Source organism: Heteronotia binoei, chromosome 15 (genome assembly GCF_032191835.1).
Source record: "Heteronotia binoei isolate CCM8104 ecotype False Entrance Well chromosome 15, APGP_CSIRO_Hbin_v1, whole genome shotgun sequence".
In the NCBI taxonomy this organism is placed as follows: domain Eukaryota; kingdom Metazoa; phylum Chordata; class Lepidosauria; order Squamata; family Gekkonidae; genus Heteronotia; species Heteronotia binoei.
The window spans coordinates 137,739-157,883 of record NC_083237.1 but is presented as its reverse complement, the minus strand read 5'-3'; the positions used below and the strand labels follow the sequence as shown (position 1 = coordinate 157,883).

Genomic DNA, 20,145 nt, shown 5'->3' with positions numbered 1-20,145 from the left:
AGAATTTTTTTGTTAGAAGAATGCATTTTACCTAAATGATCAGTAATAGCATTAATTTGTCTTTCCTCTAATTCTTTCCTGAGTTTCCAGGGCAGTAATTTCAGTGAGCGAAGATGATTGTACCAGTACCTCTGTTTTTAAAAAAGTAAATTTTCCCTAATAGTGGAGGATTCCATTAAATCTAACATTTTTCCTCTCTAGCATAAGTTTGTGATATATCTTTTTTGAACGTTTGCTTATGCTTTTGCTCTAATAATTTAATGTTATCCAATAAAAGTTGTCTAAGCTCCGATTTCTTTTTCATGTAGACCGAGTTCAAGGAGATGCACTTGCCTCGTAGAACTGCTTTCATTGAGTCCCAAACTATATCTGTGGAAACCCCACAATCAGAATTGTTTTCAAAATAAAGATTAATCTCTTGCTCGATTTGTGTGCAGAATTCTTGGTTTAAAAGGAGCGTTTTATTCAACGTCCAATTATAAGTGGGTCTATCTTGGGGGCAATATTTAATGTACATTTCAGCCAGGCATGATCAGAAAGAGTTCTGAGGCCTATGTTGGTGTGTGAAACTTGATTCAATAGAGAACGGGAAATAAGAAAATAATCGATTCTCGTAAAGGTGTTGTGCACAGCTGAAAAATAAGTGTAATCTTTAACCCCAGGGTTATGAATTCTCCAAATATCGCATAAATTAAAGTTTTGAAGAATAGCTTGCAATGGTGCTGGTGGGGTGGTTATAGGGGGATGTAATTTGAAAGATCTATCCCAGATAGGATCTATAATTTAGTTAAAGTCACATCCTTCTTGGAAGAGAGCAAGTCTAGAAAATGTGGTTTTTATGAAAGTAAGTTGTGCCTTGTTGGGGGCGTATAAAGAAACCAAAGTGAATGGAGAGTCATTAAGCAAACCCTTTACAAAAATATATCTTCCTTGGGGATCAACTTCCTGGGCTGAAGGTACAAATCAAATTCTTTTGGAGAGAATAATAGCCACCCCATGTGACTTAGATGAACCAGCAGCTGTAAATTGCGTTTGAAACCACTTTGAACGAAGGATGTTGGTATTTGCCTTTTTAACATGAGTTTCCTGTAAAAAAAGAAGGTCAGGTTGTAATTTTGTTAACGCAGAAGAGAACTTTTTGACTTTAACAATATTGTTAAGGCCTCTACAATTAAGAGAAATAAGCATTAAGTCTGACATAACAATAACATGTTAGAAAGTGATGAGGATGATGAGCACTAACATAACCAAGAGGCCTATTAAACATGAACTGGATTTCCTCGCAGCCAGATTTAACTATGCACCTTTTGATGAAAACGAACAACATCTCTGAGAGCAGAAATAACAGAGCTAAGAACAAAAGTAAATGGAGTCAATATAAAAGTTAGTACATTATTTGCTAAAAGTAAAAAAGGGATCTGGTGTTCAGGGACTTGAACGTGGTCTAGGTGTATCAAGCAAACCTCAATATACCTCGGACTACACTTCAAAATAAGAAGAAGGGATTGCAAAAGCCCTAACATGGCCAAAGGGATCCATTTGCTTCGTAAATCGTAGTTGAAAAAAAAAACAAATCCGGCCAACGGTAATTAGAACTAGCAGTTTGAAAGAGCCAGTCCGTGGGCCATACCAAGGAATGATTTTTCCCCTTAAAAAATAAACAAACAACCATAAATACAATACAAAACTTTCTAAACTATTCATTGTCTCTAGATAGAGAACAATAATATTCTGCATAAACGGTTAGAACTAATCAATATGAGGGCTAGAAAAAGGGACCTCCCAACTGCCCCTTAGAAGGGAAACTGGATATAAGAGAAAACTCCCCCCCCACTCCCTTTAAAACTGTGCGAATAAGATGGGTATGGTGAGAATAACAATCTTATGTTAGAAGTAAGAATATACACAAGGTGAGCTGAGTGTATATAATGAACTTAGCGTCGTCTTCTTGACTTAGAAGAGAATGGCAAGTTAGGTGGGTGAAATGTGTTAGCCAGATTCAGGTCAGTGACTGAAGGAGGGTCGATGTGCAGTCGTTTGAGAAGGTCACATCCAGAGGCAAAGTCAAAAGCTGTCAGTCGAAGACCGTGGTGAACCACCAGGATTTGAGTGGGGGAGGACCAACGAAAATGGATCTTATGTTCAGCAAGTAGATTTGCAATAGGCTTCATGTCTTTTCTGTATTGCAAAGTTTCTGGGGAGAGATCAGCCAAGACTAGGATCTTCTTTCCCTTGTAGAGTAAGCCCTCTTCAGAACGGGCTTTCCGTAATATCGTGATTCTGGTCCTGGAGTCTGGGATCGTAGACAGAATGTCAGGTGGAAAGCCTTTTGAATTAGGTTGTAAGGCACCTAAGCGATAAGCAGAGTCGATAAGGGGAGCTATACCATCTTGGAGATTAAGAGCAGAAACAAGCTAAGATGCAATAAAAGATCTGATCTCCTGATTCTCTTCAGCCTGCTCAGGCAGCCCTCTACATTTCAAATTTACTGCCCTTAATTTATTGTCCAGGTAGAGCACCTTTTCATGGAGCCAGAAATCTGAGCGTTGGAGGTGCTCCACAGCGTCATGAGCTTTAGTGGCCATTTCGAATGCTGCATCAGCAGTTTGGGTTACTGCCATAAACGTTTCATTTATTTTTTTTAAGCTCAGATTGAATGGGAACGATTGTATTAGAGATTTTGTCTCCAATGGTCTCTTCCAAACGTGTTATAGCCGCATGGAATGTTTGAGAAGTTAGTAGAGCGCTTTCATCTGGGTCGGAGGAGGAGCCAGACGCTGGAGGGAAGGTCCGTACCTTTTGTGTTGTGGAAGAGGTCTTTCTAGCTGCCGTAGAGTTTCTGACGCTGCGTTTGCCCATACTCAATTGAAATCAGCGCGATGGACGGGAGCGGGGGGAGCGCGAGGGGACAGTTAGCTGGGAGACTCTTCTTCAAGCGTCCGCCATTACCCGCGTCACCCCGCCCTTCGACCTCTGCTCTTAAGAACATAACAAGAGCCATGTTGGATCAGGCCAGTGGCCCCTCCAGTCCAACACTCTGTGTCACACAGTGGCCAAAAAACCAGGCGCCATCAGGAGGTCCACCAGTGGGGCCAAGACACTAGAAGCCCTCCCACTGTGCCCCCCCAAAGCCCCAAGAATACAGAGCATCTCTGCCCCAGACAGAGAGTTCCATCAATACCCTGCGGCTAATAGCCACTGATCGACCTCTGCTACATATGTCTCTCCAATCCGCTCTTGAAGCTGTCTATGCTTGTAGCTGCCACCACCTCCTGTGGCAGTGAATTTCATGTGTTAATCACCCTTTGGGTGAAGAAGGACTTCCTTTATCAGTTCTAGCCCGACTCCTCAGCAATTTCATTGAGTGCCCACAAGTTCTCGTATTGTGAGCAAGAGAGAAAAGTTGGGTGATTTGTTTTAAAATCAGTTAGCATAGAGGGAGCCCACCAGCCCCATGGCTGCAGCCACCACTGACAGAAACATTTGGCAGGAGGGGGACAGCAGGCCAGTCAGCAGCCAGAAGAACAGAAGAGGCCCTGTTGGATCAAGCCAGTGGCCCCTCCAGTTCAACACTCTGTGTCACACAGTGGCCAAAGAAACCAGGTGCCATCAGGAGGTCCACCAGTGGGGCCAGGGCACCAGAAGCCCTCCCACTGTGCCCCCTCAAGCACCAAGAATACAGAGCATCCCTGCCCCAGACAGAGAGTTCCAACAATAGCTGTGGCTAATAGCCACTGACGGACCTCTGCTCCAGATGTTGATCCAACCCCTCTTGAAGCTGGCCATGCTTGTAGATGCTGCCGCCTCCCTGAGGCACTGGGATGAATTTCTCAACTTCACCAAGGTTTCCTCTGGACACCCTCTGCAGCTCCCCAATGGCAGAGAGGCCTGCCCTGAAAGCGGGAGGGGGGGGGTGATGTGGGGGTGTAAATCGGTGTGCGCAGAAATGGCTCTTCCGGTGCACTGGAAATGTCCTTAGACTCCGAGTGCTGGCTGAGGCGGGGGTGGGGGCGGGCTAGTATCCGCTGGTGCATTCCGGCCTTGAGAGACCTCGGTGGCTGGGCATGCCCCATGGTGGTGGGGGGGGCACCTGCAGAGGCAGCTTGCCCCCCACTTCTGCAAGGGAAGGGGCTGCTGACTCCTGGCGGGGCTGCCCAGTCCAGCGGAGTCAAGATGGAGGCGGCAGATGGAGGAGCCCCCCCCCCCCCGGAACCAGCTTCGGCGTGGCGAGGCGGGGCTGGGTAGGACTCAGCAGCAGGTTCCCGCGGCTCCTGACTCTTCCCGGCTCTGCTACCGGAGCTCGGGGTGGGGGGTGTCGGCCGCTGAGCTGCCCTCGGCCTGGCCGACCTGTTGCGTGGGGGGGGGGGGGGAAGAGGTCAGGCGCTCTGGGTCGAGCATCAGTGAAGGCAAAGGGAACACCCCAAGGGGACTCCAGGCAGGGCACCCCCCTCTCCCTCCCCCGCCTCCAGTGTGGAGCCTGTCTGGCCCGTGCGGGGGGGGCGAGGGGGGGCTCTGCATCTCTCCAGAACTCTCCCCCGTCACGCCCCCCTCCATACATTTAGGGCTCTGTTTTCCCATCATTCTTCAGGCGGCGACTTCAGACGACCCTTTGATGTCCCCCCCCCCTTCCTTCCTGCCGCCCTCCTTCCTTGGGGCCTGGCTGGCGCGGCCGCCTTCCCCCCCCCGTCCTCCTCGGCCACAACAGATTCTGCTGCAACAGATTCAGGAGCCGGTGGGGCCCTACTGCTTCTGCCTGACCTCGTGGCGCAACGGTAGCGCGTCTGACTCCAGATCAGAAGGCTGCGTGTTCGAATCACGTCGGGGTCAAGGGGGGGGCCTCTTTTGCGGCGCCTTCGCCCTCTTCCTCCTGCTCCAGCCACCCCCCCAACCGCGTGCACGTGGCCCAGCCCCTGAGTTTTGCTCTCTGCACATGTGCGGGGCCTCCCTGCCAGGAGACTCCTGCGGCGGCGCGCCAAAGGGCGCCTCGGCCCCACCCAGCTAGCCGGCCAGCCTGGCGGAGGGGGGGGGGGTGGACGCTGGCGGCGGGCCAGGTCCCGCCTGCGCTACACGGGTGGCCCCTTAGCGCGCTTGGCTCTCACCCCGCTCATTAGCCGCGCTCGGCCCGCCTGCGACAAGCGCTCCATTCAGAGGGGCCGGGACTGGCAAGGAGGCCGCGCCGGACATGCAGGCTACGCGGGGCCGAGGCCGGCCGCTCTTCAGTCCCTTCGCAGCCAGGCTCCTCTTGCTCGGAGCCTGCCAGGAGGAACCTGCCGGAGAAGAGCGGCGGCGGGCCAGGCGGAGGCCGACAGGCGGCGCCGTGGCTTAGTTGGTTAAAGCGCCTGTCTAGTAAACAGGAGATCCTGGGTTCGAATCCCAGCGGTGCCTGCTGTGCAGCAAGGGCCCTCCCCTTTTTGATGGGGGGGGGGAGAACAAGAGGGTGAAGCCGTCCCCGGATGCGCCAAACTGGAGGCGGGAGGTGGCGGCGATGGGCTCAGAGCATGGACAGAGTAGCCCCCCCACCGGCAAAGGAATGAGTGACGTTAAGGGGCGTTGTCTCTGCAGCCCCCTACCCTCGGCGCCCCTCCAAGGGGTCGGCAGTCACAGAAAGCTTTCTCCCTCCCCCTCCCCCCCCCCCACGCCGGGACGGAGTCCGGCGGGCAGAGCAGAGAGGCGTCCCCATGTGGCGGGCAAGACACAGGCGGCTTTATTGGGGGGTTGGGCGGGCTAGGAGATGACGAGCTGGGCCGAGGGGGGCAGGCCGCAGTGTCCCTTGTGGGCCTCGAAAAGGGCGCGCAGAGCGGCCACGTAGAGCGCGTGGTAATGGTCCACCTCCTCCTGGGCGGGCGACGGGCGGCGTGGCACCGGGATGGGCTGCCCCACTGCGGAGAGAGAGACGGGGGTGAGTGGGGCGGGGGTGGGGCCGAGGGTGGCCCCCTCCGCCGCCCTGCCCCATTGCTTACCCACGACGGTGATGGGGGCGGCGAAGGGCAGGATCCCCCACGAAGAAGAGGAGGAGGCGGTGCCGCCGCAGAGGAGGCCCCGCCCGGAGAAGAGGCAGGGCGCGAAGCCGGCGCGCTCCTTGAAGGCCCGCTGGAGGCGCCGCGCCCAGCTGTCCTCGGCGAAGCGCAGCTGCCGGAAGATGTCGGTCTCGCCGAAGGAGTACGTCGGCACCAGGGCCGCCCTGCGTGGGGTGCAGAAAGGAAGAGAAAAGAGAGAAAGGCCGGTTCGGGCCGCCGCGGCCCGGTCGGGAGGAAGGAGCCCCCTCCCTCCCCGCCCGCCCGCCCGCCCGCCCCCTTACCCGTGTTGCAGCGCCAGGCGCACGAAGCCGCGCCTCTTCTGAAGCAGGAGCCGGTGCTCCCCGGGCGCGCAGTCCAGCGACTCGGACGCGCCGCCCACCACGATGACCAGGGCGTTGCCTGGGCCCCCCCGCAGCAGGAAGTCCAGGGAGCGCTTGCTGACCGGCACCATGCCTGCGGGCGCAGAAGAGAGGTCCGGGGAAGTCAGAAGCTCACCCCCCCCCTCCCGGCTTGCGCATAGGGTCACCAGGGGACCGGCTCCTTTGCCCCCACCTCCAGCTCAGCGGCGGCGCCAACCCCGGGGGGGGGGGGGAGAAGCTGGAGGCTCTGAAGGGCCGGCGAAGGGAGTTCAGCCCAGGGGGGCAGGCGGATGGGTGTCCAGGTGGGCGGCCTCCCTTTGCGGGCGGGGTCCAGGCAGAAGAGAGCCCTCCAAGGCCTTGCCGGCTGCAGCTCTGGCGACCTCGCCTTCTGCCTGGGGCTGCCCTTGGAGCACAGGGGAGGGGACACCGCATCCCCCCAGCCTTGCACCAGTGGCCTTGGGGGGTTCCTTCCGGGCCTACAGGCCCCTTTGAGCAGCCTCCGTGACTGGTTGGCCCCCTAGGCAAGGCTGGCTTCTGGTGCCCACCCCTGCTCCGATAACGTCAGCAAGGCTCATGGAGGGCACCCAGTTCAGTGCCCCCAGAAGACTGGCGCCCTAGGCAGTCCCCTAGTTTGCCTCGGGGCAGGGCCAGCCTTGGGGGCCGCCTGAGGAGCCAGCCCAGCATCCAGGAGGCAGGCAGGAAATGTGAGGGGCAATTCAGCATCAGCAGGAGGGATAGAGCCTCCGCCCTCCCCCTGCAAGCTCTGGGAGCCCCCGCCTTCTGCACCCCGGGAGGCCATGTGCTGGGGAGGTGGGCAGAGGTCTGGAAGGGCCCTGCTTGAGCCCCAGTCAGCTGTGGTGCCCCCCCCCCGGGTTCTTTGCAGGGCCGTAGCCAGGATTTCACGTGTGGCGGCCTGGGGCTCTGGGCACTGTCAGCTGCCGTGAGTTCCACAAGCAGCCCCCCTTAGCCTCCCCCACCCCTTTCTTATGTGCCCCTCTCCCGGTAGAGAGGCAGAGACCTCTTGACTCAACCCCCCCCCCCCGTTTGCTCTGCATGCTGCGTTAAGGAAGGGGAGAGAAGAAAGCGAAAAGACCAGCAGTAAGGCTACTGCTTGTTCAGAGTGGCGGTGAGCAAAGGGGATGGATCGGGGCCCTCCGATGCAGAGGCCATACAGTTGGAAGGGGGGTTGAAGGGATGGGCCTGCCCCCCCCCCCCGTAGCTACAGGCCTGGCTCTTTGGTGCAGCTGAGTCTTTGGGGGGGGGAGCTGTTGCTGTGCTGAGGCTAATGGGCTGAGGGGCCTTATTCTTAGTGGCTATCTTGCAAGGTGCTCCCAGTGTCCTGGAGAAGGGCTGGACACAGAGACTGAGTGGAGAATCCTGGCGGGGGTGGAGCTTGCTGACCTTGGCAGTGAGTGGCTGGCCCCTCCCTCCCTCTCCCTTGCTCTCTCCCCCCTCTCTCTCCCACTCTCTCTCTCCCTCTGCCCCCTCTCTCCTTCCCTCTTCCTCTCCCTCCCTCTCTGTCTCTCTCTCCCTCCCTCCCCTCTCTCCCTCCCTCTCTGTCTCTCCCTCCCTCCCTCCCCTCTCTCCCTCCCTCTCTGTCTCTCCCTCTCTGTCTCTCCCTCCCTCTCTCTCCCTGTCTCTCCCCCCCTCCCCTCCCCCTCTCTCTTGGGGCTGGGCTCAAAGGATCCAGGCTGCCTGCCCTACCTGAGCTCATCATGTACTCGCGGTAGACGGGCATGTGGAAGAGGCCGCTGAGGAGGCAGAGGTGGGACCGCAGGCCCGGGAAGGTGCGAGAGAAGCCGGTGGCCTCTGTACAGAAGGCGGAGAAGGCCCCTGCGCAGATGATGCCATGGGGGTGGGAGCCCAGGACGTAGTTCCGAGTGGGGGGCAGCTCAGCCGTCTTCACCAGCTGCAAGTCAGAGGAGGGGTGGGTGGGGCCTGGCTCACCAGCCCACGCTGAGCCCCCAGCTGAGTCAGGAGGACCCCCCCCCGGCTGCCTGACCCCTGTCTTGTCTGCCCTGGCCTCATCCCGCCCCTGCCCTTCTGGGTCAGCCAGGAACCAACCTGCACATGGCTCCTCCTCCGTCCAGCTAGAGCAGCCAGGTGATCTCCTGGGGTGGGGGCAGCCATGCCTGCCTATGTAGGCCGTTGCCTGTCGCACCCCAGAATCTTCACATCAGCACTGCCCCCCCCCTGCGCCCTCCTACCTTGATGGGGAAATAGTCCCGGTGGAGCTCCCAGACCCGCCACCTCCTCATCCAGTCGCTGCGGCGGCCACCTGCAGGGCAAGCGGGGGCAGGTTACCTTCCCCTCCTTCTGCTTGGACTCTGCCCTCACCATGTTTCAGAGCACTCTCCTCATAGCACAAGATGGCCTTGCCTGTGTCAGCCGAACTGGCAGGCACGTTGGTTGCAAATAAATACACGGCTGATTGCTAATGCTGTCTCCTGACCTTGACCCCTTAGCCCAGGAGTGGGGCACGTCTGTCAGTGTCTCCCTAGCCTTGTCTCCAGTCCACAAGACATCTGGACAGGTGCCGTTGAGCGGACAGCTGGAGCACAACGCCTGCTGTCGGCTGACAGGTTTAGGCAACACTCTGAAGAAGCAAAGCCGGGAAAAGGCTGGGGAGGTGTCTGTAGGCGTCGCTGCAGGATCTCTGGAGACAGACGGCTTCCTGGAGCTGGAGGGGTCTGAAGGACTGTGTTGGAGATGTCAAGAGAAAGAGAGGAAGTTTTAGCTGAGCTTGACAAACAGCATGTGCTTAAGGGCTGGGAAGGAACGCAGGGGTCAGCATGATGGGTGCAGCGGCATTCAGAGCAGCCACCTTACTGAGAATTGCAAAGGATCTAACACAAGGCTGGTTTTTCAAAAAGAGTCATGGGGAGGGTGGGGGGGCCAGAAAGTTCCAAGTTAGGAAGGAGACGGAGGAAATCCCTCTGCACTGAGAGACGCAAGCCTCCTTGGCCTTCGGAGAGGGTGGGGACTAGCTTGTTGGATTTCTGCGGATCCCTTTCAGGTGTGGGCAGGACCCCTGGAGAAGGGTGGCTGACCACCGCCGTCCTCGACTTTTGCCTTCCTGGCTGGTAACGTTTGTGAGAGGGGTGTGAGGGGTGGGGCGGCAAATGCTTCCTGGGGGGTTGGTATTGTGCCACCCACAGGCCTGGGGCAGGGATTAGGACGGTCCCTGGGAGGGGGAAGAAACCCTCTGAACCCCACCATGGACCACTGGTGTGATCCAGCAGGGCGCTTCCCTTATCTCCCTCTGCTTCTCATGCAGACAGATCGGGGGGTGGGGATGGGGGCAGCTGTGTTGGTCTCAAGCAACAGAACAAACTTTGAATCTGGTGGTTCAAGGGGACCATGGTCGTTAGACATAGAGAAGACTACATACTGTTAAAGGGGACAGAGGACCTATGTTGGGCTTGTCAGTCGCAGCCATCCTTGAGAAGTGCGGCTGGCCACAGCTGTGCCCTGTCAATGGCTGCCGGGTGAGGTTCCTGCTGTGCGCTGCTATGTTGGGCCACCTCTGGAGATGGTCTCTTTCTGACCCGAATCACACTGGTGCTGAAAAGCCTCCACTGGCTGCCTGAAGCCCAGTTCAAGGTCTGAAGCCTCGAACGGGTCAACACCATCTGCACAATCATAGGAGGGGGGAGACTTTTCTTATTACAATAATAGTTTATATATTTTCCCTAATGGATGTTTTAGATCACCTGTAATCAGATGTCCAGAAGGCATACCTGCGGGACCGTCTCTCCCCATATGAGCCCCAGAGGCGAGAGACTACGATTGGCTAGTCGCTATCTTCTGACCATCCCTGCCTTGACCAGGGCCTTTTCAGCCCTGGCCCCAACCTGGTGGAATCAGCTCCCTACGGAGGTTCAGGTCCTTCTGGATTTGTTGCCATTTCAGAGGGCCTGTAAGACGGAGCTGTTCCGCCCGGCCTATGGCTGAGGCAGGCGGACGGATGTCCCTACCATCTAAACCGGCCCCCTGCACTGATCAGTCCACACCATCTGTGCCGCCTTATTGTGAGTGGTGGTTAATCGCTTTGATTTTAAATTGTTTTAATTGTTTCAAACTGTTTGATTGTTTTATTATGTTGGAAGCTGCCCTGAGCCCATTATGGGAAAGGGCAGCCTATAAATCTGCAAAATAAAAATAAATAATAAGATGTTTTCTGCCTTAGATGACCCCCCCTCTTCTGCTATTAATTCTTTGTTTATAGATGCCGTTTGATATGTCAACCATTGAATATTCTTTCCTTCATTTTGTGTATCTTGCCAAGATTTACTCTTCCATGTCTTGTCATATCATCATAAGTTAAGTAGTCATTCCCTCCCCCTCCCCCAGTACTTGCACTGCAATAAACATTGATTGGAGATGTCCGTGGTGAAATAGGTGGGCTTATTCCATTTTATACTGAAACCATATTCTTAGCAATCCATCTCCCACTGTATGGCTACTGTCTTGCTTCTGCATAGCTTTTAATTACTTCTTGATCCATAAATAATTGTGAATTCCTTCCTTAGTATCAGCTATTTAATATTCCTCTCATCGGGGTTTATAATCCATTCTGATGTCTACGGCTGGCCCTGCCACGAGGCCAGTCAGGCATTTGGCCTAGGGCGTGGGGCTCCAAATTAGATGACCCCTTGGTGACTTAGTGGGGCTCACCTGCCCCAGCCAACCTGCCCTGCAGCCGTGGGTCCGGAATCCAGCCAGCCCAGAGCACCGCTGCTGCCTAGCCAGAAGGCGGCTCTCCTGCCCTGGCTCTAGTCCCGTGGCACTCGTAGCCAGCTGGTGCAGCAGTGTCTTGGATGGCAGCGACCCCTCTTGCGCAGCTGGCATTCCGGTGCTTGGCGAAGAAGGAGTCATCCTGTGCAGTCCGTCTCCACCTTTGCACAAGCCCTGCCGCCAAATTCAAAGATGGCTGGCTGGGCTGCTGGGTGGGTTGGGGCTGAGGCGGAAGGGAGGGCGGCTGGGGGGCTGCTCACAAGGCCGGCTGGGGGGCCAAGGGGCCTGGTGAACAGGAGCAGCTCCCCTAGGCCAGGCAGGCAGCGGTGATCTGTCCTTTCAGCCACTCAAGCCCTTTCGTCGCTTGGATCTGGCCTCCCACCTGTCTAGTAGTCACTTGTGGGCAAAGGGAAGAAGGCATTCAGTTGGCCAGACAGGGCTGCTGTGGAGGGAGGGAGGAAGGGAGGCCACCCCAGGGTCTTGCACAGATTGTCGGGGGGGGGGGGCTGCTCTGCCACTGAAGCCAAATGCCCCGTGGGTGGAGAAGCTGCCCCCCCACCACCACAGACGTCACCCTTGAAGCCTCTTCAAGGGCAGAGGAATGCCCAGGGCTCTGCTGGACCCACTGCTGCCCCTTGCCAAACACGGTATCCTGTGCCCCCCCCCTGCCCCCAGCCAGTCGGCCCCATGGCTCAGCAGCAGCGCCAATCCGCCTGTGGAGGGGGAGGCCTTTCTGTTTCCCCGGGAAGCAGCAGGGAAAGGGGAAAGGGCTGCAGCTGGAGGCAGCGGGGGGCATTAGCATCAGGGACGGGAGCAGGCAACCGGCCTTTCTGCTCCCCCCCCCCTCCTCTCCCCTCAACTCTACTCTCCCCTAAACCCCCCCCTCCAGGCAGTTGCCAAATGCAAAGAGAAAGAAGAGGGCACAGGCAATAGCAGGGAAGGGTGCTGGAGCTGGCTTCTAAGCACTTTGCAGATCCCACAGAGGTGCAAATCTCCTGGCCTGGGTCCGTTTTGGCTGAGCCTTCTCTCCTTCACAAGCAGACAACCCGGGGGGGGGGCGCTTGGTTCGAGTCCTGAACCTGTTTCAGGCAGCCCCTGGGCAGAGCGGAGGTCGGCCAGGCCAGGCCAGGCCAGGCAGGTGAGGGGCGGGGGGGGGGAGCCAGAAGTTGGCCTTGCCTGGGGCACCAGATGGTCTAGGGCCAGCCCTGCTAATATCCAGAGTTGTTCTGACGATGCTATGTGTGGAAAGGATCTGGGGGTCTTAGTGGACTGTACACTGAACAGGAGTCAGCAGTGTGATGCAGTAGCTAAAAAGGCAAATGCAATTTTGGGCTATATCAACACAAATAAAGTGTTCAGATCACACGGAGTGATGGTATCACTTTACTGTGCTCTGATTAGACCTCAGAGTATTGTGTTCAGCTTTGGGCACCACATTTTAAAGAAGGATATAGACAAGCTCAAACGTGTCCAGAGGAGTGCAACAAAGATGATGAGAGGTCTGGAGACCAAGTCCTGAAGGAGCTGGGCCTGTTTAGCCTGGAGAGGAGGCAGCTGAGAGGTGATCCGATCACCATCTTTAAGTATTTGAAGGCAGGGCCGGCGCGTCCATTAGGCAGTGCGTGTGGGGAAGGCTCTGGTTTTGGCTCTCCCGCCAGCCCTTGCCTCTGAGGCGAGGGAAATAGCAAGCTCAGTGGCAGCCATCTCGGGGCTTCTGGCCTCAGCACATGCACACGCCACTCACTCACCACTGCTCCGTCCCTCGTGTCTGTGTGCGCTTAGGCCTGAAACCCAACGGCAGCCACTATTGAGCTTGCCCTTGTCGAGGGGCGGTGGGGACACCTGGCCTGTGGCTGTTTGAAGGGCTGCTGTCATATAGAGGAAGGTGCGGAATTGTTTTCTGTGGCCCCAGAAGGCTAGACTAGAACCAATGGCTAGAAATTAAATCAGAAGAGTTTCCAGCTAAACATTAGGAAGAGCTGCCTGTCAGAGCAGTTCCTCAGTGAAATAGGCTTACTCAGGAGGTGGAGGTTTTTAAGTAGAAGCTAGAGGGCCATCTGACAGCAATACTGATTTTGTGAATTAGGCAGATCATGAGAAGGAGGGGTTGCCTCGGTGCTTAGTTCCTGTGGCCCTTTCTTACATGCCCAGGGAAATGCTGATTGACACTTTGGGGTCAGGCAGCAATTTTTGTCCAGGCCAGTTTGGCCCCAGGCGTCCTGGGATTTTTTGCTGTCTTCTGGGCAAGGAGCCTGCAGGGGCCACTGGGGGCATGTGAGGGGGTAGTTGTGAATTCCTGCCTTGTGCAGGAGGTTGGACTAGATGGCCTGGGAGGTCCCTTCCAACTCTAGGATTAGTCTGTTGTAGGGAAAGAGGTAGCATTCCATGGTGTCTTAAAGACTAAACAAGTCCAGGAGCTTTGTGTGAACCAGAAACCACTGGATGTGTGAAGTGCTACACAGAGTATGGAGGTACTCACAGAACAAGGCCAGGGGAGAAGAAAGCAATGATGGAGAGACATGCAAAGGTGCAACAAGACCTTGCAGAGCTCAGAGGCAAACGAGATCCACTCCCAAAGGGAGGTGGGGCTTTCTGACTGGAGAGGAGGAGGCGATTGGATTTACCCGCCCCCCCCCCCCCGCCCTTCACTTGGAGTCTCAGAGCCGCTTACAGTCTCCCTTCCCTTCCCCTCCCCACAACAGACGTCCTGTGAGGAAGATGGAGCTGAGAGAGCTCTGACAGAAACTGCTCTTGAGAGGAAGTGCTTTTGACTGACTCAAGGTCACATCCACAGGGGCATGAGGAGGAGTGGGGAATAACTCCGTGCAAGAAGGATCAATGCTTTTCTTGGGAAATGGTCCCACTGGGATTGGGAGGGAGGCGGGAGGCCTTTCTGTTTATCTCCTCAGCCTGAGTCAAAGATTCGCCAACAGTAAGGGAGTGTCCCGGGGAGATGTAGCCCCCCAGATTACTCCTGCAGCGGCAGAGCCTTTGAGTGACTCAAGGTCACATCCACACGGGCAACACCTCGTGTGCTCAAAGGGCAGGAAACGGTCCTCACACTCCCGCTCCTCCAGCAGCCAGCAAGGCCGTTCTGCCTTTGGTATCCACCAGGTGGGGCTGTTTCCGGGCCAGGAGAATCCATGGGGCTGGGGAGGGGGAGGGACAGTCCAAAGGGTTTCCACAGGGAGGCATCAGCCTGGAGCTGCTGTGTCGACATTCCTATGTCGAGACCAGGGTCACCTCGCCGCCCCACAGGGTTTGCGTAAACTCTGACTGTGCAGCTGGGTGTGTCGCCACACCCCGCCCCCCCACACACTGTGCGGGAGGGACTCTGCCCCGTCGTCACATGCCTGTCTGGACTGCCCTCCCGCCCTCCCCTGCCAAGCGGTCCTGGGGCCACGGCTGCTCAGCCCTCCATTAGCAGGGTGCCCCCCCCCGGTGTGGTTGCCGTCCTTGGCCTGGGATGGCGGGGGGGGGGGTGGTTCTTACCTCGCTCGGGGGTCTCCCAGTCCAAGAGCCACCAAAGGCAGTAGAGGACGGTGACCGACCAGTAGGAAGTGAAGAGCAGGCCGATCAGGAGACTGGTGAAGAAGAGGCCTGTGGGGAGAGCAGAGCAGAGGGGCGGGGGTGAGGGGCAGGACTCAGCCCGGAGGCCTCATCTCCTTGCGGGTCTGCCTGCTTCCTTCGTGGAGAGCGGGGCTCTCTCCTTCAGGCGCAAGGTGGCCGTTGCCTCTTCCTTCTCCTCACTGTCAGGGCCAGCGCTGGCCTGGGGGGCGCCCCACATCACTCACAGAGGCTTCCCGCTCCCGGGCTGGCTTCCTTCCCCGCCTCCACCTCTCCTGCGTGGGGTGCAGCGCCAGAGCGAAGTCCGGCGGCAGGCAGGCCCTGCCTGGGGTTGGCTCAGGGCAAGGGAGGAGGCGGTAAGGAGTTGTGCAACCGGGATGGGGGGGGGGTCTCCCACCCTTAGCTGCGTAGGTCTGAGGACCCTCCCCCCTCTCCCAACCCCCCGCCGCCGCGGCGGGGGGTTGGGAGAGGGGGGAGGGTCCTCAGACCTACGCAGCTAAGGGTGGGAGACCCCCCCCCCATCCCGGGCACAACTCCTCCGCCTCCCTCTTGCCTGGAAAACCCCAGGAGGGCTGCTGCCGCCGGACTTCGCTTCCCACCACCCAGAGCCCCCTCCCCTCCCCTCCCCTCCCCTCCCGGCTGCGAAAGAGCCACCCCGCGCTGCGTGCCTGCCTGGGCGAGGAGGAGGAGGAAGCCTCCGGCAAGCGGCGCTGGAGACTTCCCTCCCTCCAGCAGCCCCCCTGCCCTGGCGCGGCCTACCGAAGAAGAGGAAGGTGAGCACCCATTGGAAGACGCTCAGCGCCGCCAGGTGCGGGTGGGCGGGGGGCATGGCGCTGGCAGGAAGGCGATCCGGGACGGAAGACAGAAGCCGCCGCCGCTCCTCCCGGCCCACCACCTGCTCCTGCTGCCGCCGCCCTCCCGCGGGGTCAGCGTGCCGGTCCCCGCCGCTGGGCTGTACTTTGGCCCGGCTGGGCGGGCGGAGGCTGCTCCGGGGCGCGCCTCTCTCTCTCTCGCGGCAGAGGGCGGGGGTGGGGGGAGGGAGGGAGGGAGGGAGGGAGGGAAGCCGGCCGGAGCCCTGCCTGTCTCCAGGCCACGATCCGGGAGCGCCCCTTGGCCCTGGGCTCCCTTCGCCGTCACCAGCATCAAGGGCGTGTGCAGAGCGCACCTCTCCCGCCGGGACGCCCACCTTCCCCTCCGCTCCCCAGGCTTTGGGCTGGAGAGAGCCGCCGAGGGGTCGGTCGGGGCTGCCGGGGGCGGGGGCGTGGGAAAGGTTTGCCCGCAGGCGGCCCAGCCTCGCTCCGCTCGCCTTTCTGCAGCTGAGAGGGCTGGACTGGGGGGAGGGCGCCGGAGCCCCTCTGGAGGAGCGGGGCCCTTGAGAAGCGCGCCGGGCGCCGCCAGCCCCTTCCAGCCGCCGGGCTGCTTCCGAGGTGGGGCTGGTGGGGCAGGGTCGCCTCCACCTGCTGCTGCTGCTGCTGCGGGCGGCTCCCCCCCCCCCTTCCTCCACGACTAGGGGGCGGAATTGGCGTCAGCTTCCCTTGTCTGGCCGGCCGTGCTGGAGGAAGGGGGCTGCTTCATTGGGGGTGCCTGCAAGCCCCCCAGGAAAGACGGGAGAGGGCTGTGACGCCGCGCAAGGGATCCACGGACTGCACAGGCCCGGGCGGAGCTAGGCGAGGAGGGCGGGGGGGGGGGCGTGGGACGCGGCCGGGCAGGCTGGGGAAGAGGCGGAAGCCGTCCGAGAGCCGCTCTGTCGCTGCTGCTGCGCTCTTTGTACTCCTCCTGCAGCCCGGGCCAGCGCGCTCCAAGCGGAATCTGTCTGCCCAAGGCCGGACCGCGCCGTCGGGGAAGGCGCCTCTCTCCTCCGCCCCTGTAAGGAAGGCGAGCGCCCCCGAGACCTCCTACCCGGGCCGAGAGGAGCCCTGCAGGTGTGGCCCGCTTGGCCTACCGTGAAGCCGGAGACGCACCGGAACGCTCTCCCCCGGGCGCAGGACGGTCTCACAGTGCCCCACCGACTTGGGGGGCTGGGGGACCTCTCCCTGCTCCCGCAGCCTGCCTGGCTTGGATGGCTGCCCAGGAGGAGCGGGGAGCAGCAGTATGTCACCGAAGGCTTTGCCGGGATCGTGGCCACGCCAGCTCCAAGCGCCTCCACGACGCCACTGCTGGACGCCACGTGGTCCGCCTTCTTTCTTGGTCGCCAAGGGCCCGCCGGGCTGCGGCTTGGTTCTCTTGGGCCTCACGCCAATGTGGAGAGATCCTCCTGGGTGCACGAAAGAACCAGTTCTTTTCCAGAGAAGAAGAAGCGATTGGATTTATACCGGGCTTTCTTGGCTCAGAGCGGCTTCCAACCTCCTTCTCTTCCTCTCCCCACAACAGACACCCTGTGGGGCAGGTGGGGCTGAGAGAGCTCCGGGAGAACTGTGACTGGCCCAAGGTTACCCAGCTGGCTGCAGGTGGAGGAAGACGGGGGAGTCAAACCGGGTTCTTCAGATTAGCGTCCACTGCTCTTAACCACTACACCAAATGGGCTCACCAAGGCGAGGTTTCGAATTGATTGCGGGAGAGACAGGATTGGTTCAGGATTTGACAAGGTACTCCAGAGTCAGGCCTAAGAGGAGAGAAACTGTTGCAGGAAGAGTGGAGCGGGCAGGGAGAAAGAGGCCAGGTCTTCTGTGCTGGGAACGGCCACAAGGAGGAGTGGGAGAGAGGAACGATTTCATGGGAGAAGAAGAAGAGCCATGCATTCCCCTGGCTTTCTCTGCTGCCGAGCCTGATCTGTTTGGATGGCCCAGAAGTGGAGGGTGGAGGGTGGAGGCCTCAGGCAGAGCTTCCAGAGGTCCCAGCCAGGAAACCACAGTAGAGGACGGTCGGTGGGCAGCAGTGGTGAGGAAAGATCCCAAAGAGGAGGCCGCCTCTGCACAAGCAGAAAGGCCAAGGCCATGGACCGACCAGGCCTGTCGCATTCATTTTCCACAAGGGCTGCATCTCCCACAAATGGGACCTTGTGGGGCCAAGCCATGCAGATGATAAAATGTAATGCCAAGTAGCAGAGACATAAACTTTAGAAAGGATAAAGATAAACACAATTAAAGGGACCTGAGGGACTGTCTTTCCCCATATGAACCCCAGAGAGCACTGAGGTCAGCCGGAAAAAACCTAATGACTATCCCTGGGCCGAAGGAGAGTAAATACCAGAATACTAGAACACGGGCCTTTTCAATCGCGGCCCCGGCCCTATGGAACCAACTCCCCGAGGAGGTGCGGGCCTTGCGGAACCTCGATCAGTTCCGCAGGGCCTGCAAGACCACCCTTTTTAAACTTGCACATCCGGACTGCTAAAGAAGTTTGTTAATCAAGGATCCGCCAATGCGGTTTTAAAGACCTATACCGCTGTGTATAAACTGGCAGAACTAGCATTAAACTCCATCAGCACTGTCAGTCGAAGTTACTTAACCGTATGTACTGGATTATTGGGTTTAATGTTATTAAGTTTAATGTTTTTATATTGTTAAATTTAAAGGTTTTATCTATTATTGTATGTTTTTATAAAGTGTTAGCCGCCCTGAGCCTGCCGAGGTGGGGAGGGTGGGATAGAAATAAAATTTATTATTATTATATTATTATTAAAGACATCTTTATACTTAAGATACAAACATGCTTAAAACTCTTGTGATATTTTGTTTAAAATGGAAAGGTGGGGGAAATAGTGGGATCTGGCAAAGCAATTTTTAAAATAAAACATGAAGAAAAAACACAAGGATCACAAGCAGAAACTAAAAATATAAACTAAAAACATAAAATGCTCTGAACCTAGGAAAACATGAAATGGCTGGGCATTGCAAGCTTCTCTCCCCACCCCACCTCTATCTATTCAGATTGGCAATGGCTCTCCAGGATAATATCCGCTTTGGCTGTGGGTTTCCAGGTTAGGTTTCTAGCACCAGTTTTCAGGTCCATTCAGCAGAGACATGCTGGCTAAAAGCAATCAACCCTTTAATGGCAGGGAGACCACTCCAGCTAGCAACAGCTTCAACTGGCCATACCTTGAAAAGTGGACATGTTTAAAGCTCTGATGATATTTTGTTTAAAATGGAAATGTGGGAGGGATTTGGCAACACAATGCTTAAAATAAAACATCAAAAAAAGCACAAGGATCATAGCAGAAAGTAAAAATATAAAATGAGTCTAGGAAGACAATAAATGGCTGGGAATTGCAAGCTTCTCCCCCCTTCCCCCCCCCACCCCGCCCCGGGTCTACTGAGATTGCCAATGGCTCTCCAGTGTAATATCCCTCTTTTGCTGTGGGTTCCCAGGTTAGAGTATTCACTAGGCACCAGTTCACAGGTCCATTCAGCAGAGACAAGCTGGCTCAAAGCATCAACCCTTTATTTACAAGGAGCTTAAACTAGCCATAAATATTGTAAAAGTGAAACTGCAATGGAGTGAAGCTCCACTCCATTGAAATATATTGCAGCACAAAGTTGCAAGGAAAACAGATAATGGATTTTCCAATAAGGTCTCTGGACCCAGATAGACCAATCTGTCTGGGTGCAGAGACCTTAATGGAAAATCCATTATCTGTTTTCCTTGCAGCTTTGCAAGCCCAGAACAGCTTCTAGCTGATGCCAGCATACACAAGGCAGAAAGTGCTGGGAACATTGGGTGCGGCCTTGGAGCTTCAAAGGGTGAGGAGGAAATTGCTGCTGGTCTGATTGAAGCTCAGGGCTGGCTGGGTGTGGCCTGCAGGCCGGGAGTTTGACACCCCAGGTCTAGACTTTCCAATTTCCCCAGGGAGGGGGGAGGGAGAGGGAGATGCTGGGGCTGGGCCAGGGGCATTGTAATGCGGAGTCCTTAAAAGAAACGGGGGCCCAGCGACATCACAGGGAGGGACCTCCGTTGCCACAATCTATGGAGGCAGGAGCATGGGGAGGGTGGTTTCCTGGGCACCTTATTTGTGTGACTTACTTCTGAAATGTACTAAATTATGGCATCACAGATGCTTTTGTTTGGTAAATGTATGGCTGAAGTCTCTGAGCCAGGGCAGAGTGCAAAAGAGCTGCTGTGCGCTCAAGGTCTGAACGATGTGCAGAGTTCTTCTCCCTTCAAGCTCATATCCTACAAGTGCTGTTTGAGGCAATTCAAAACAGTGCCCATAGCCATGACCCCAAAACAAACTCACAGCTATGCCACCTAGAAGGCTACATACCTTGCTTTTTCACACATTGCTTAAAAACTCCAAGAAATTATTTTTAAAAATCCCATAATTACGCTTTTTGGAAATAACTGCATTCCTGCTAATTTCTGTTCTTTTGGTTCAACTTGTAAAACACATTTGGCTTCAACAAATGATCTTCAGGCAGCTGAATACAACTTGAACTTTTAATTAGCAATGCAAATGTGGGTCTTATTTATATTTTAAAATTATAAAGTCAAATATTCTCTTAATCCCCTATCCCTCCTTTTGCTCCCGT

The 20,145-nt window shown here is 56.6% G+C and overlaps 2 protein-coding genes and 2 non-coding genes across 5 annotated transcripts in view; 3 read left to right on the top strand and 1 right to left on the bottom strand.

Moving 5' to 3' along the window:
• The window catches only part of LAMTOR4 (late endosomal/lysosomal adaptor, MAPK and MTOR activator 4), a 440,193-nt gene that overhangs the window by 373,233 nt on the left and 46,815 nt on the right, over nucleotides 1-20,145 (top strand). The gene's annotated exons all lie outside the window — the stretch shown is intronic.
• On the top strand, nucleotides 4,756-4,827 carry TRNAW-CCA (transfer RNA tryptophan (anticodon CCA)). The gene has a single exon. It is a non-coding gene; the product is annotated as a tRNA-Trp (tRNA).
• On the top strand, nucleotides 5,312-5,385 carry TRNAT-AGU (transfer RNA threonine (anticodon AGU)). The gene has a single exon. It is a non-coding gene; the product is annotated as a tRNA-Thr (tRNA).
• Nucleotides 5,678-15,630, bottom strand: MOGAT3 (monoacylglycerol O-acyltransferase 3). 2 transcript variants are annotated; one of them, XM_060255526.1, is made up of 8 exons: nucleotides 15,440-15,512; nucleotides 14,606-14,713; nucleotides 8,584-8,654; nucleotides 8,081-8,285; nucleotides 6,299-6,470; nucleotides 6,036-6,181; nucleotides 5,961-5,993; nucleotides 5,678-5,879 (listed from the first exon to the last, which is right to left on the bottom strand). In XM_060255526.1, the coding sequence occupies exons 1-8, from the start codon at nucleotides 15,507-15,509 to the stop codon at nucleotides 5,725-5,727; spliced, it is 960 nt and encodes a 319-aa protein (XP_060111509.1). In that variant the 5' UTR covers nucleotides 15,510-15,512; the 3' UTR covers nucleotides 5,678-5,724. The 2 variants fall into 2 exon arrangements, with proteins under 2 accessions (XP_060111509.1, XP_060111508.1); XM_060255525.1 differs by having other exon boundaries at nucleotides 5,961-6,181; nucleotides 15,440-15,630.